The 17,374-nt window shown below is 44.3% G+C and overlaps 1 protein-coding gene across 4 annotated transcripts in view; it reads left to right on the top strand.

Moving 5' to 3' along the window:
- ksr2 (kinase suppressor of ras 2) overlaps positions 1-17,374 on the top strand; it is a 116,873-nt gene that overhangs the window by 27,760 nt on the left and 71,739 nt on the right. For 3 of the 4 annotated variants that reach the window (XM_076025798.1, XM_076025797.1, XM_076025799.1), the window contains exons 4-5: positions 3,795-3,830; positions 4,942-5,455. In XM_076025798.1, the coding sequence (XP_075881913.1) occupies positions 3,795-3,830; positions 4,942-5,455 (550 nt within the window). The remainder of the gene's footprint in view (positions 1-3,794; positions 3,831-4,941; positions 5,456-17,374) is intronic. The other variant, XM_076025800.1, reaches the window with a different exon arrangement.

Here is a 17,374-nt window from a genome sequence, read left to right on the forward strand (position 1 = left end):
CCCCCGCCCCAACCCCCGGCAGAGCGCTGAAGGGCTCGGGGATGAGTCCTCAGGTAGAGGGCAGGCCATGATTTGCACGGATGACTCACAGTCATGAGCATTGTGAATCACAGCTGCCAACCTGTTCATGAGATCCATCAGTCCTCGCTCAAGTCATTGGTATTTGGATAATGATTTTAATAGAAAGAGTAGGCAACGCATGTAGGGCTACGTCATTAAAGGTCTCACGGGGGTTTTTTTTTCCTTTGGACTTAGATGCATTTTGGCAGCGGTGCTCCAGGAAATTATTATTGACAGTATAAAGAGATCTGATCCGAAACCACATTGTGCGGTTTGGCCAACAGGGACCGCCTCCTGTCCTATTCCTATTATTTAGTCAATTATTTAGTCAATAATTTAACTAAAAAGGCTAATAAACAACTTCATACCTTAACCAACTGCTTCAATATTTTCTTTTGTCGGTCTAAATGTGCGTGTGGAACAGTTGTAATTGTGCTGATCTTGAATGTTCCTTTCTACTGACAGCAGTGCACAGCACCGGTGACGCAAATCTTTAAAATAAATGAGTGATTGCTTGCTCTGTTAATGAAGTCTCTCAGTCAAACACACTCAGTTGTGTTGTCTCGCTGAATAATGCTGTGAACTTGGTATTCCAGCTCATTATGATGGCTGCGTCAACAGGTTATGGGCCCAGCATGCTTCCGCTGCGCTGAAACAGAGAGAGAAGTCAAAAATAGGTTGGTAAAGTTCATCAGCAAATGTGTGAATGAGTGTCAGAACCAGACAGATCAGGATAGGAGTGAGAACATCCTGTATAGGGAGATGGGTGAAACCACTTGAGGTAGTGAAACCAATCACACAGGAGCGTAAAGATGAGCTTTGTGACACAGACACCACCACAGGTCAGGGCGAGAGTGTTAAAAATGTGCAAAGAGGGAGAGGAGACCACCTAAGTACTATACAGATTATGAGTGCAATAGAAAATATGATGATAATGATGACGATCAAGAGTTAGCATTGACTATTGTAACCGGGTTACGTCAGATGCTCCCTGAACTCTGAAGGAGGCCATAAGCTCGTCAAAATCAGATTTATTGGTTAAAGCTTTGGAAGAGGAAATGGATTCTCTGACAGAAAACGATACATGTGCCCTAACGTCTTTGCCAGAAGATAAACATGCAGTGGGGGGAGATGGGTTTATACAGTAAAAGAAAGTCGAGAGACAAAAGCATAAAAAGCCAGGTATTTGGCAAAGGGTTATAGTCAAGTTGCAGGGGTTGATTATAACAAAACCCTTTCTGCAACTGCTAATATGACATCTGTGCACAGCCTGATGCAGCTTGCAACGCTGCATGAGTTAGAACTGCACCAGATGGATGTTAAAACTGCATACCTGCATGCTCCAATTGATTGTGAAGTTTACATGGAACAACCTGAGGGTTTTAAAGTTAAGGCAGAGACGGGTGACAAACTAGTCTGTAAACATATGAGATCATTGTATGGTCTGAAGCATCCATCCATCCATCTTCTATACCCGCTTATTCCTATTCAGGGTGACGGGGGTCTTTCTGGAGCCTCTCCCAGCTGTCTTAGGGCGAAGGCAGGGTGACACCCTGGACTAGTCGCCAGTTCATCGCAGATGGTCTGAAGCAGTTGGGACAAAATTGGAACAGAATGCCTCACAATTTTCTAAATGAAAATGTTTACATTCAAAACCTGGCTGACCATTGTGTTTATCGTAAACAGACTACAAATCAAATGGTAATAATGATAATTTGGGTTGATGATCTCATCATTGCTACAAATGACAATCGAATTGTAAAAATGTAAAAGAGATGTTGGGAGCTAAGGTTAAAATGAAAGACGTTGGTGAACTCAAACATTGCTTGGGCATTGATTTTGTGCAGAGAAAAGGTGAAATAAAAACGAGTCAAAAAGGTACATCACAAAGATTTTGGAGAAATTTGAAATGATCAACTGTAAACCAAGGTATACACCATGTAAAAACAAACTGAAGCTGGACCAGATCTCAGTTGGGTTGTCTGCAAATGATCACAATAGCTGTGTGAACCCAGAACAACACCGGGTGACAGCAAAACACGTGTTGAGATATTTGTAGGGAACTGTAAATCAGGAACTGTGTTACAAAAGGAGTGACGCAAATCTTAAACTTGCGGCATATAGTGATGCCGACTGGGCAGCAGACCAAACGACAGAAAGAGTACAACTGGGTACTGTTTGAGTTTGTCTGAGGCAGGGCCTGTTATTTCCTGCAAGTCAAAGAAACAGCCCACTGATGCTTTATCCACATGTGAGGCAGAGGACACGGCCCTGGCAGCGACAGCTCAGGGAAGCATGTATCTGGTACAGTTGTTAAATGGGACATTTGGACAGTGATTGTGAAAATGCACCAGCGACAGTTTTTGAGGACAATCAGGGGGCCATCGCCTTGTCGAAAAAACCCTCTGCCACGTCAGCCATGTAAACATGCAGACATCGAAGACCACTTTGTCCGATCTGCCCTCAGCTGTGGGAAAATCTGCATCAAATATTGCCCAACTGCCGACATGTGGACAGATGTATTAACTAAACCAGTACTAAGAGTCAGGACGGATACGTTTGTGTGTTTTAATGTTTGGGGTAAATTGAAATGTCAAATGTACGTCATGTTGGATCTTGCTGTCAGTCTTAGAGCAAGCCGGGGTGTTGAACCATGTGGAACAGTTGTAAATGTCCTGATGTTGAACGTGCCCTCCGACTGATTGTTAAACCACGCGGAACAGTTGCAAAGTGCTGATCTTGAATGTTCCTTTCTACTGACCGCAGCGCACGGGTGAGGCAAATCTTTAAAATAAACGACTGATGACTCTCTTGCTCTCTTGACGAAGTCTCTCAGTCAAACGTGTGTTGTTGTGCTGTCTCTCTGAATATACTGTGAACCCGCTATTCCAGCTCTTTATGACGGCTGCGTCAACAAAATGGCTAAAAAAAAAAAAAAAAAAATCATTGCATCGGAAAAACTCCCTGATAGAAATTAGGAAGCCACGGTGGCAGTGTTCCTTGTAGGTTTTCAGTGCGCCTCACTGATGCTAATATTCCTAGACTCTGATTGTTCTTTCTCTGTTCAAACTTCTAGCTTTTCAATTGCATTAATCATGAAAATGCCCATTAAAATACAGTTAACTTATGTCCCATGTGTCTGCTGTAAAATAAATAAATAAATAAATAAATGAATGAATAGACACATGGGAATCTCTTCCATTTTCGGAGGCGTGTCATCCAGAACATTCCAGAATAAGACAAGGCCGCGGGGCTTTTCTTTTTACCCCATCATGTATCGCAAATAATTCCACCGGGAATTTTTTACCCCTATTTTTTTTATCTGAGACGTTTTTCCTCGTTCATTTGATGTCTTGGCTGTTGACGTCGTGTTTGAAGTTTGTGTTTTTTGATGCTCATCGCTCAGATGGCCAACGTCATGTAAATGGAAAAAAAATAAAAAAAAATGTGGCAAGAAGGAAAGAAAAAAAAAAGAGGAAGAAGAAGAGAAGAGAAAGAGTTTTTGCTCAGCGGGCGACGGCGGTTTGGAAATACTTGATGCTCAGACGAGTCTCAGTTGAAAGTGGTCCTTCAGCCTCGATGGATCAATTCTTCTCACATTATGGCTCTTTGTGTGTCAAATCACCTTTGGGTTGTGCATAACTTCACAGTCACAGACGGTATTGCCAACTATTTCAGCTCTCTGCCTCTGCCAGATCAATAAACACACTCTTTCTTTTGTGTCTCTCCCAAAGAACAACTTGAGGAGGATAAATTGCACAGTAATGGAGGTAAAGTATCGTCATCCGAGCCCCCCCAAAACACTCACAGTGGCTTCTCACCGCCAACCATCGTGTGTTTGCGACTCTTTCTTTGTCCGTCGTGCGGCGGCAGCTTTGCTTACAGCTCGTGTTCCGACTCATCCCGCTTCGCTCTGCTGCTGCTTCGGCACGTTGTCCTCGCACTCTGCCTCATTTATCTTCCAATTTGTTTCACATCAGTGTTTTTTGTTGTTTTGTTTTTTTTTCCATTCCTTGCGCTGCAGCGCGGACACGTCCGGCTCAGATTACAGCCGGAGTTGATACTTCATTTACACAAATTTGAGCACCGCCGTTGGTCATACATGTTTTTCCTGCTGACAAGATTGTTTGATTTTATTTATTTTTTACTGCTGCAATCAGCAACTTTGCTTGCTTTGAGATGAAGTTCATTACATGGCCAATTTAATTTAAATTGATGGATTCATTGATGCATTACATGACGTTTTTTTTTTTTTTAAGTTAAATTCAGGCCTTGCTAGCATCTGCTGGCTGACATTTTGGTTTTAGTTTGTTCTGGTTTTGAGACAAAGCTTTGCACTTTGAGCTTTGGAGGGAAAAATGTTGAATTGAGCCTTGAAGGTCTCGTATGTACATTTTTTAAGGAATCCCATTAGTTAGGGAAGCCTGTCTGACAGCGCGTTTGGTATTTAGTTCACTGTCAGGTGGCTTCCTTAAAAAATGGCAGCACAAGATGGTGCTCGGAGCAAGACCCTTATTGCTCTGTGGATATTCTTGTATATATGAGAACCGTTCTAAGGGTAGGAAAACCAAATGACTTTTATTGTACTGATAGTGTACTTTTTTATTCATGTATTTACCATTATATCATTATTTACCAATACAAAATCAAAAATCAAGCCAAATTTTAAGTGAGGTTGTGGATTACATTACGGCTTGCAGAATCAGAGGAGTGTCACATCTTTATTCACAAATGTTTTTGTGTTTTTGGGGTTCTGAGGCCTCTCAAGTTCTCAGGTGCCACCCAACACAAGAAGCACAATTCACGACGCAACAGTGCAACAGTACTGAAAAAGTGCAAGAAAACCACCTTTTAACATCAGTGCTCCTCCTCCACCACCAGGGGGCCAGGTGAAGCAGGACTGGTCCATCCAGTGGCCCACCTCGGAGTCGGGCAAGGAGAACACCCCGGTGTGCCAGCCGGAGCCTAGCCAGTGGATCCGCTTCCAGCTCTCCCAGAGCCCCAAAGTCCCGGCCAAATACAAGCAGCACCAGTGCCACAGCCCCCAGGCCCTGGCCCCGCCCCTGGCCCCACCCCTCTCTGCCGACCGACTGACGGTGGACAGCTTCACTCTGGGGCCCCTCCCCTTTCTGGACTCGGGCCCTCGCTCGCTGCCCCCGTCGCCGCGCCAGAGGCACTTTGGCCACGCCCCCCCTCGGACTCCTCAGGTGGTCAAAGCCATGACCCCGCCCGGAACGCCTCCCATGCGCCGGCGGAACAAAGTCAAGGCCCCCGGAACACCGCCGCCCCCCAGCCGCAAGCTGATCCACCTGTTACCGGGCTTCACGGCACTGCACCGCAGCAAGTCGCACGAGTTCCAGTTAGGGAATCGCCTGGAGGACTCGCAGCCGCCAAAGTAAGTCATCGGAGTGAGTTGGAGTGAGTCAGAGTGAGTCGGAGTGAGTTGTTGCGAGTCTTGGTGAGTCGGAGTGAGTCTAAGTCGTCTGAGTGAGTTTAAGTCGTCAGAGTGAGTCGGAGTGAATCTGAGTCATCTGAGTGACTCGGACTGAGTTTAAGTCGTCTGAGAGAGTCTGAGTTAGTCTGAGTTGTTTTAGTGAGTCTGAGTCACCTGAGTGAGTCTGGCCTCATGGGGGAACTGTTTACTGTGTTGTGGTAAAAAAAAAGAACAAAACACTGAAAATGTATTTTTCCAGGTAATGAGCTGCACTCTGTCCTCAAAGCACTAGTTTGACTTTCTTATCTGCATGCAAAAAAAAAGATATTTTATCAGAAACAAATGATTTCCCTGTGGTAGAAGTTGAACATTCTTTGTTGTGTTACCTTACTGGATTAAATAAATAATACATTCTCTTTAAGTGGTAGGTTACAGAGAGAAGACCAAAGTGCATTTTGTTTTTTGATCATGTTTTCCCAAAAAGACAAGTCACTTGATTTCACACCTTGTGTGCGACTCCCCACTGTGCCATAGTTGTTGTCAGGGTTTGGGTTGTTGTTATTATTGCTGTTGTGTCACTTTTCCCCACTTTTGATTGGCCAACGTGTAGACGTGGTAATGCACTAACTATCAACAGCACACTTAGTTGCACCAGTTCAGTGGAAGTTTGAAGGTCAGAGGTCACATCAGCACCACCACCATTGTTGACCTGACAACCCAGCGGATGGTCGGGACGTGTGCTGTGATCACTTGTGGACCCGACTTGTGTTTCTCTTTAAAGTGGTGGCTGCTGGGCACAAAATGTTTTTGTTTAAAAAAAAATGCCCATCGAAGTTGTGGACGAGTCATCGGTCTGGTCCGACCTGTGCTGGGAGGAAGTCAGCGCCCTACCTTTGCTCTTCTGGAACATCCTCTCTCTCCCATCACCAGAGACCAATGGGATTAATTCCTCGGTTCCAGAGTGGTCCATAAAGAAGTCACCGCCTGCCGGTACTGATAAGAGCTCCTGGAATTGAGTTCCTGAGCGGCCTCGCTCCAGTCTGCTGCCACACTGATCAGATTTGGCTGCGAACAGGGTCCAGCGCTGGTCGCTAATCAGGAACTAGCTACTGTCTCTGGGGGGCTGAGCTCATTTTGTTAATGCCATTAAATGACAGTGGCCCATCATCGCTCCACTTGCTAAACGAATATTTGGGAGTCCTCTGCTTTTATAGCGGGCCATCTGGAAGTGAAGCTGCGGTGCAGCGCCACGTTACGGGACGACGTGGCTGCTCGTCGGGAGGATCATCGCTGCCACAGCAGTGGACCGACTCAAACGGCATTAGAGAATTGATTACCGGTCCCCGAGCGCTGATACACTGCGGGCTGCCAGCGGAGCCACCGTGATCGATGGCATCGACTGTGCCTGCAAATGTTGCATCTCATTGATACCAAGTTGGGCTCCTGCTGCGCCGAATGCCGACTATCTCCCGTAATAAGTGACAATTACTCCACAGATGATGCAGGCAAAGTGCGGAGAGAGTGCACGGTTCATTTCTGGCATGAGAGTGTCGCACTCACAGGCAGAGGAATCGACTCTGGTTTGTGTTTGCAGAAGCGCGATGAAGGAGTTGACGTGCGGAGGCCTGACACTCGGGCTGGATTTACACTTCGTGGTCGCGGTGACCCAATTTCACATTGTTTTTTTTTCCTCCATGTGTCACAGATCACAATCGTAAGATGAGCATGTAAGCAGAAACAGAAATGCGTGACTGTCGGATGTGCTGGGGGTGATGTTAGTTGGCATTCCAGTCCGTTTCCGGATCCAATTTTGAGTTCAGATGAGATCCTTGTGCCTTTAACGTGCTTTGGGAATGTCTATTTTAATTATTCTTATTGTGATCCACCAGCAGCCGTCCTGCCGAAGGCGCTGCTCCAGGCCTGCACCTGGATGCTTCTCACACCCACCACCCAACTTCTTTTTTTATGTTTTTTCTCTATACTGGCGCAGACTTAATTCCTCTTTTATGCCAGCAGCAGACGTGCTGGTTGTTGCATGATGTTTTAAGAGGAAGCAAAGTTTCAGCAGGTGAGAGAGTTTGCTGGATCCAATATATATTTAGGTGAATATTTACGAATGCAGGCACAGTTGTGTTTTGTTTTGTTTTTCTCCCCTGAAAAGCCAAAGTGTAGTGGCTCCGAAGGAATGACCTGAAGTGATTGACAAGCGTTGCTCTTCTTCTCTCTACAGTGCTTCCACAGTTAGCTGTTAGCACGGGATGTGCTAACAGGCCCTCAGTGGTCGTGGACGCTCTGTCTGCTCCTGCCAATTTGGCCAACACTTGGGCTATTAAAACGCAGTAACCGTGGATGTGTGGGGGTGTGTGTGTGTATATAAATGTATATATAAATATATATACATATGTATATATACATATATGTACACATATATATATATATATATATATATATACAGTGGCTTGCAAGTATTCATACCCTCACGTTACGACCACAAACATGAATTTATTTTATTGGATTTTTTTGTGAAAGACCAACACAATGTGGCATACAATTGTGAAGTTGAAAGAAAATTATACATGTCTTACGGCCACAACGAATAAGCTTGAAACCATTAGTTCAAGTGTGCCAAAGAAAAAAGGTTTTATTTCTCAATAACCATGTTAATTAAATAATTCCCCAACAAACAAAAAGGACTGGAGACCCCGGCCAAAAGAATCAAAAAGGGGGAAGGTCCGAGCCAGCCACGCTGTTGGCCGTCAACCCAGCCCAACCCCCATAAACTGCCTAAAACAAACTCACCTAACGAAGGATCGAAAACAGGACTACCGGAGATCCCCAGTCCAAACTAAAATAACAAACTAAAATAATAAATGCCCAGCACGCTAACCCCTGCCAGCCGCTCAACCCCAAACAAGGTAACCACTCGGGAAGAGTAACTCCCCGAGAATCTGCTGCTGCGATGGGCCCCCCCCGTTTCCCGCTGGTCCGCCTCCTTTTATTAGGTTGGTTGATTCCAGGTTGATTCGCCACAGGTGCTGCCTCTGGAGTAAAAAGGAGGAGGAGCGAGAGAAAGAGAGCGAGAGAGCGAGAGAGAGAGAGAGACGGCGAGCAGAATGCGTCCTAAGACGCATTCAAAACGGGGCGTTCTCCCGTCGACTCATAACACATGATTTTATTTTGTTTTTTTTTACAAATAAAAACCTGAAAAGTGTGGTGTGCAAAAGTATTCAGCCCCTTTTCTCTGAGTGCATCCAATTGCCTTCAGAAGTTGCCTGATGAATGCTGAATGACCTCATGTTGACCTAATGACTAAATAGAGTCTACCTGTGTGTAATTTAATCCCTGGACAAATACAGCTGTTCTGTGATGGCCTCAGTGGTTTGTTAAGAGAATATTGGGGAGCAAACAGCATCATGAAGTCCAAGGAACACACCAGACAGGTCAGGGATAAAGTTGTGGAGAAATTTAAAAGCAGGCTTAGGCTATAAAAAGATTTCTCAAGCTTTGAACAGCTCACGGAGCACTGTTCAGTCCATCATCTGGAGTATGGCACAACTGAAAACCTACCAAGAGACGGTCGTCCACCTAAACTTACAGGCCGAACAAGGAGAGCACTGATGAGAGATGCAGCCAAGAGGCCCATGGTGATTCTGGATGAACTGCAGAGATCCACAGCTCAAGCCGGGGAATCTGTCCATAGGACAACTATTAGTCGTGCACTGCACAAATCTGGCCTTTATGGAAGAGTGGCAAGAAGAAAGCCATTGTTAAAAGAAAACCATAAGAAGTCCCATTTGCAGTTTGCCAGAAGCCATGTGAGGGACACACAAACATTTGGAAGAAGGTGCTCTGGTCAGATGAGACCAAAATTGAACTTTTTGGCCTAAATGCAAAACGCTATGTGTGGCGGGAAACTAACACTGCCCATCACTCTGAACACACCATCCCCACTGTGAAACATGGTGGTGGCAGCATCATGCTCTGGGGGTGCTTCTCCTCAGCAGGGACAGGGAAGATGGTCAGAGTTGATGGGAAGATGGATGGAGCCAAATTCAGGGCAATCTTGGAAGAAAACCTGATGGAGTCTGCAAAAGACTTGAGACTGGCACGGAGATTCACCTTCCAGCAGGACAACGACCCTAAACATAAAGCCAGGGCTACGATGGAATGGTTTAAAACGAAACATATTCAAGTGTTAGAATGGCCCAATCAAAGTCCAGACCTAAATCCAATCGAGAATCTGTGGCAAGATTGGAACTATTGCCGTTCACAAACGCTCTCCATCCAATCTGACTGAGCTTGAGCTGTTTTGCAAAGAAGAATGGGCAAAAATTTCAGTCTCTAGATGTATAAAGCTGGTAGGGACGTACCCCGAAAGACTTGCAGCTGTAATTGCAGCAAAAGGTGGTTCCACAAAGTATTAACTTAGGGGGCTGAATACTTTTGCACACCACGCTTTTCAGTTTTTTATTTGTAAAAAAAAAATTAAAATCATGTATAATTTTCTTTACACTTCACAATTGTATGTCAGCTTGTGTTAGTCTTTCACATAAAATTCCAATAAAATATATTTATGTTTGTGGTCGTAACGAGGCAAAATGTGGAAATGTTCAACGGGTATGAATACTTTTGCAAGCCACTGTATATATATATATAGTATATATGCAAAGGTATATATTTTTTCCACGGTTCAAACTACTCTGACTAGCAAAGGCAATATTGTGTTGTAAAATTAAATTAAAAGCAGAGACATAATCAAACCAAATAATTAAAAAAAATTGTGCACAATTAGATCAAATTAAACAAACATAAAACCAAACAAATTAAATATAAAGTTTATATTTATAAACATAAAAATAAACAAACACATTTTTAACCCACTCACAGCCTTTTCAAGATATGTTCACTTTGTTGGACTAAGGCGGGTCAAATAATTATAATGAGATTTTTTTTTCTCTTACAAATGGTGAAATATTTATTTTGAATTGGCTGAAAATACATTTTATACGGATATACTATTACACTTGTTAATATTGTGGTCTCAGCGATCTAATGTTGATACGCTAGTTAAACACATACGTTACGTAATCTGCATGCGAACTGACACAGACATCACGAAAGCGCCTAATGGCACCACAACAACAAACAACGGGGAGGAGAAAGATTAGCGGGTTTTAGTATTATTGGGAAGAATTTTTAAGGGTTTTATTATCTTAGGCAACTATTTTCTGCTTGGTTTGCCCAACAAGAGACACTCTGGTTAATATGGTGATTGTGTTATGTTATTCTATTCTGTTCATTGTTGTTTTGTGCATTTGGCACTTGGAAGTGACATTAGTCTCTTGAGGCTGTATACAGCCACCTTTTCGACCAAATGAAAAAGCCTTATTGAAAGACGTATTGGTCTATTTATTGACAGCAGGCTGAGACTGGTTGTGATATTTGATGCGGTTCTGTGGAGCAGATTGGAACGAGTCAAATTATGGATCACTGCAGGAGCCACGACAAAAAGCCTTGCGCCACTGGTCCCGGTTCTTGCATGGATCTGCTTGCACAACATGCGCGTTTTGAGTTTTGTGACTGGCCGAAACATACCAAAATACCTTCAGTTGCCATTGTGTACTGAACCCGTACACGGGGAATTCTTCTTTGTCGTGCAGTGCATCCAGTGGCCTTGTAGAAATTGGCTTCATTGTCTCCAAAGTTTATATTAAACGGTTTCACAGCATCTTCATGGTCTCTACTCTGTGTCTATTAGCCTGTGTTTTGGTCCGTTTCCACCATGAGCTGGACCAAATGTACACTTCCAGTTGTTGTTTACCTTCACTTCACTGAACATAATAATAACTCTGCAAATCCCCCGGCTGGCCCTGTGGTTGGACCCTCATCTCAGTGCCTTATGGCTCTGTGTGCGCCAGCTTAATGTTCCTCTGTGTGATAATGGGTTTTTCCTCAAAGCTCAAAGTGAATCGTCCATAGGCATAATCAGTAAATTGCCTCTTCACAATGGTTTCCAGCGGCATCTGTGAATCCAAGATGATCTCACGCTAAGATGAAACAGTTTTCACTGTTTTCAAGTTGGGCTCCATAGTAAACAAACTGTCTCCTCTTTTATTAGTTTTGGCACTTTGTCTTCTGTCAGAGTTTTTTTTTGCGGACAATTATTTGATTAATTTTATTCAGGGGTCTGTAAAATGTGCACTTATTAAGCAAAAATGTGGGCATAAACCAAAGATTTCATTTTATCCGGTTCACTAGAGTTTAATTTTGCTTTTAATTGAATGGAAAGGCATCTGGTCATCGTCAAGGCCAACAACTTGTTTTTTTTCTTTGGTACAACACGTGAGAGCACATTTCCTTTTCCAAAAGCTGCAAAAAAAACCCTGAATCAAAGCCCATTTTATTTTATTTTTTAATGTTTTTAGCAAAAACTTGCAATTTTTGACCACAGCACAAAGAGCATTTATAATAGATGTGTTTCAATCAAGATTAGTATAGTTTCAGGGAGCACTGGTTGGGTTTTCAGGTGGGGAGGTTTGTATAGTTGGGGAGCATGGCATTGGTCCAACCTCCCATTAGTCCGACAGTCGGAGTATTAAGAGTTCTAAATAATAGGATGTCGTCATTAGTTCGAATTGGACTAGTTAGCATTAGTCCAACTCTCCATTCCTACCATTTATCATACACCAATTGTTTCAATTCACCTGTAATATAAGCAGACAGGTCGGATATTTCAGGTGGCGTGTGATCCCCTCGCGGGACCTCCCCGCCGGCTTGCTGGCTGGACTTTCCTCTGCATTTCCTCTGCGTGGTGCGTCGCGACTGTCTCTCGGACGGATTGGATCGGACTAATGGGAGGTCGGACCAATGGGAGGTCGGACCAATGGGAGGTCGGACCAATGGAAAATTTGTCGGACTAATGGGAGGTTGGACCAATGGGAGGTTGGACCAATGGAAAACTTGTCGGACTAATGGGAGGTTGGACCAATGGGAGGTCAGACCAATGGGAAATTTGTCGGGCTAATGGGAATTTCCCGTGCAGTTGTCACACCACACGTCATTAAAGCAGAATAGATGTTTCTCTGTCTGGATTCCTCTTGTTCCTATGGTAATAGGACTCGGGCTCTCAGCTATTACATGAAATGTAATAATAGAATAGAACACATGGCTTTATCTTCCACTTTGTCAAACTTTGACAGCTCTGCTGCAGCTCGACCATGAAGCTGTTAGGATATGTTAAAATCTGATTTGAGTGTGTTTTACTCTTAAAACCAAATCATTTAAGCAAACATGTCAGACAGACGTTTTTGTTTTTCAGCTACTATGAGGTTGGTTTTTTTTGTTGTCCTGGCTAAACCTCAACGATCAGCGAAAACAGTTTGCTTCTAGACCTTCTCGATCAAGATGTTAGCACGTCGACGTGTCAAGAAGACACCTCCGATAATTAACCTCAGTGTTGTCTCCTTGTCTTTTCGTTGAGGAAAATATGCCAGTAAAGGCCATTGATGTTGCCGAGTTAATTGAACTCATTAATTTGAAACTGATCATCCTGTGTAGCATAATAATTCAAAAGGTGCCAGTGTAGTTGTAAGGCCTTACCTTAAAACACGATCACGACACGATGAACAAAACCCCCCGATAAGATTGCACAGCTGTGTTGATAAATCATACAAGTTGTCAACACACCTGTCTTGTCAAGTGATTCTCTCCTCAGTCTGAGGTGAAAAGATTGGCCAATAACGGCTGAATGAATCTTAATAAGTTCATCTTGTCAGTTTTTTTTTTTCATGAAGTTGTTGATGACTTCACTTTGAACTTCTCTGAAAATTCACACCCTGCTGTCCTACCTCTCTCATGGGAGCAGACTATTTACCATCTTGATAGAAAAAGAGAGGGCGCTAGCTTCGAGAAGCGCTCCTTTTGCCACGATCCACAACGCGATTGCCCGGCTTTTGCACCAGAAAATCTGTGGGAGAGAGAGAGAGAGAGGGAGAGAGAGAGAGAGAGAGAGAGATAGAGAGGGAGAGAGAGAGAGCGAGAGAGAGAGCGAGGGAGAAAGCAATCTCAAGTGCTTCACGGAGACGTGGATGAATCGGGACGTACCGGACTCTGTTGTCACACTGGATGGATTCACTGTCACTGGAAAGTGGCAAGAAAGGAGGAGGTTTGTGTGTGTTTTTTAATGATAGGCGGTGTAACCCCGGGCACATAACAGTGAAAGAACCGTTCTGCAGTAGTGATATTGAACTGCTAGCAGTCAGTGCTCGGCCGTACTACATTCCGTGGGAGTTTTCGCACGTTAACTGTGTACATCCTGCCGTCGGCAGATGCTGCTGCTGCGTGCGAGCACATTCACTGCGCAGCGTCGGCGCTGCAGACCAAGCACCCAGACGCTCTTCTCATGATCCCCGGGGACTTCAATCATGCCTCTCTCTCTGCCACTCTCCCTAACTTCATGCAGTATACGTGTTAATATGTTGTTTTTGACCACTGTTTGTTCCTTATTATGCTAAACATATTTTAGCCAATAAATATTTCTTTATTTTATTTCTTTATTTCTTTATTTCTTTTAATCTATATAATCTCTGTTCTTTTCTATCGTATTGTTTCGGTAATTATGCAAATTTTCCCAATGTGCGATTAAGAAACGCTCCTTCTTCTTCTTCTTCTTCTTCTTCTGTAAAATATATGACACAACAAACCATATATATAAAAATATATTGACGTCTTTGTGGATCTGGTCCCTAGTCATTTGACTTGTAAATGCAGGAGCCACTTTTCACAGTCAATCTGTTTGCAGCCAAACCAACCGAGCACCTGCAAACGCTGAGTCACCGACACTGTGCAGATGCTGGCAGCCGGATTTATTGGCCAAAACTGTTGATTGTCACTGATTAGATATGGAATGTTGTTTGTGCCAGGAACTCTTAGAAAGCTTGGACTGTCGAGGCACTTCCAAGTAGGGCTGCAACAATTAGTTGTCGTAATCGATTACGTCGACAACATAAATTCGCTGCATGCTTATGTATTTTCTTTTGATGAAACTCCAAAATGTTGACAAGAGTCAGAATGGGGTAAAGTGGTGAACCTTTTGACACACACCCCAACCAAAAAAATGGAAGGACAAACTCACTGTGGTGCCCTCTTTTGGCCTCAAGCTTTCAGTAAATTCTCAAGTCCAGGCTGCCAACGATTAGACCAGTCAGGAGTCGGCCATTGTGAGGTTACTCCTGGTTCTGCTGAAAAAATACTGGAGCTTTTCGAGAAAAGCCCCCTTGTAAGGTTACGAAGCCAGTTGACAAACCCCCCCCCCAAAAAAAACAAACAAAAAACAAACAAAAACAAACTAACTCTGAACAAACAACAATGACACATATTTCTAGACGATAACAACAAGACATCATCAGAGTCTACCTCGTATTGTGGGAACGAGAAGCTCAATATTTTCAAGGCTTGACACCAAAGGATGATGAAGAATGGTAAAATAGTGTCAACAAACGAGCGGCTGTCCTCCGACCTCAACACCGATGAGCCTGAAGGCTCATGAAGTTCCCCCCTCCCAGTGAGGAGTCACTGGCCACCTCTCTCCATCTTTGGGCTGGAATGTCAGTGACCAGGAACCTTGTTGCCTATGCTGACGTCAACTGTCAGGCCAAGCGGCGTCTCAGACCGTCCACCAGGGGGCCAGAGTTTTTTTTTTTCTTCCACGACTTATTGTCTCACCCACCCACCTACAAAAACCCCAACCCCACTCCCTCACCCTCCCAGTGCCCGTCCCCTTCCACCCTCTAAAACCATGTAGTTGATTTCCTGCCTGATGAGATTTTCTCAGCTCTCTCCTATTGAATTGGGTGTTTGCTAATAAATCACACAGTGCCGGCAGCGGTGGCGCCCGGGTTCGGCATGATTCACCCCCCCGTCTCTCTGGGGGTAATTCTGCCGTGCCAGCCCCAGGGGGAGCTAATTTGCATGGCCTCCGTGACTAATTTAGCTGTTCATTCACTGAGCGGGTGTACACGTTGTGCAGGCCCCCCTACCGCTGCCGCCCGCCACCCCATTTCTCTTCAATTTTTTTCTCTCTGGTTCCTTCTTCTTCTTCTCTTCACTCCTCTCATTATGCGCCTCTTTTGAGAGGTCGTGGCATCAATTTGCCGCCGCCACCAGTCATTCGTAACATCGACCCATTCTGAGAGAAAGCACATCTTTTAGCAGATTTAGTTCTCTACGGAAGCCCTAAGCGATCGCACATTCATACACCCCCTCCCCGCAGTTTTCATGAGATGTTGCGATAAATAACCCGAGATCTCAAGAAAAACGATCTCAGGTTGTTTTTTTGTTTTTTATCTCATTATCTCGGGAGAAAATGTATTAATGCGCGAGCGCTTCGGGCTTCCGTAGTTTTATGAGAAGTGTGAAGAACACTAGCGATGCCGACTGTGATCAAGCTTTAAAAATCCAATGTTGGAATTCACTTCATTCATCCATCATCCATCCATCCAGTCGCATACGCAAGCACCTTTTAGGCTAATATTAGGCCACAAGTGTCTAAAAAGTAGACTTTCAAGCCTATTTAAAGTCCTTCATTTTCATCTCAACTCCACTGTGTGTCTGCAACTAAACCAGGCAGTGGGAGTGGGAACTGGGAAATACCTGCAGAAACAGCAGGAATGCCACTGTCTTGCCCGCAGTTTCGCTGTAAAATCAAGCAAACAAACCAAACCAAACTTCCTCATTCCTTGAGGCAAAATGCAGGGGCTTCAAGACTCGACTGGATTCTTTCTCCTCGCGGCTGCTGCCGCCGCCGAGCTCTGTTCCAGTGAAATCATCTCTAATCTGCCTACATGTTTATTGCCTTTTATTATGAGGAGGAAAACCCACAAGTGGTCTCCACCAGTGGCCCCCCCCCCGCACCCCCCACCCCCCGGCTATCTGCAAAGATTCCGATCTGGCCACACCTGTCGCCGCATTAGTGGCTGACCTCTGACCCCCTCTGGTGGATTATTAGTCCCACGTGCAGCGTTGCACACCCCACAGTGCCACACACGTGCTGTGTCCTCTGAGATAATGACGTTGCACGAGCAGTACAGAGGGAAGCATCCGGAGCTCAATCTTTCCTGCAGAGTGAAGCTCATCCATGTTAATGGCGGCTCTCCGACCTTTGGCCTCTAATGGCGAGTCAGGTGAGAGGAGGAGACGTCAATCCATCCTAAGTCCATCCTAATGGCCAGATGCTGACAGCCAACAACCCCCCCCCCCACCCCCAGTTCATCCACCACTCGGCAACTAATGAACGCTCGGGCTCATCTCCGCTGGCGGCCCACAAATTGGAGTCATGATGATGAATTTATATGAGTGTTTAGGAAGGTTGTGCCTCTGTGTCTCTGCTGACGGAAGGATTCAGTCGCCCGGTGCTTCTGGTCCTGTGGTGATTTACCAACAAGTGGATGGAAAAAAGAACAAACCCCCCCAAAAAAAGAGATCCGAGTTCGGTGATTAGCTGGCGATTATTAAAAAGTTTTTCATTTCGATACACTTGAAGGTGCATTTTTCTCGTCGGCCGTTTATATGATTTTTCTTTTTCTTGCTAAACTCTGCCTTTTAAATCGTAGAATTGATAATAATAAACAATGATAATACATTTTGTTCAGAAGCGCCTTTCTTGACAGTCAAGAAAACTTTACAAAGATAAAACAAATGCAACAAACAGAACATGTACATGAACAACATGAACAACAGATAACAGCTACACTGTATTTTAATTAATTGAAATAAAATAAGAAAATAAAATGGAGGAAGAGCGAGTACACTATCTTGAACAAATGGGTTTTGAGTCTGGATTTGAACACAGGAAGAGAATCGATATTAGGGATGTCTGATGTG

This window comes from Nelusetta ayraudi, unplaced genomic scaffold, assembly GCF_046127955.1.
Source record: "Nelusetta ayraudi isolate G7.1 ecotype Tasmania unplaced genomic scaffold, CSIRO-AGI_Nayr_v1 ptg000018l, whole genome shotgun sequence".
NCBI classification, from domain to species: Eukaryota; Metazoa; Chordata; class Actinopteri; order Tetraodontiformes; family Monacanthidae; genus Nelusetta; species Nelusetta ayraudi.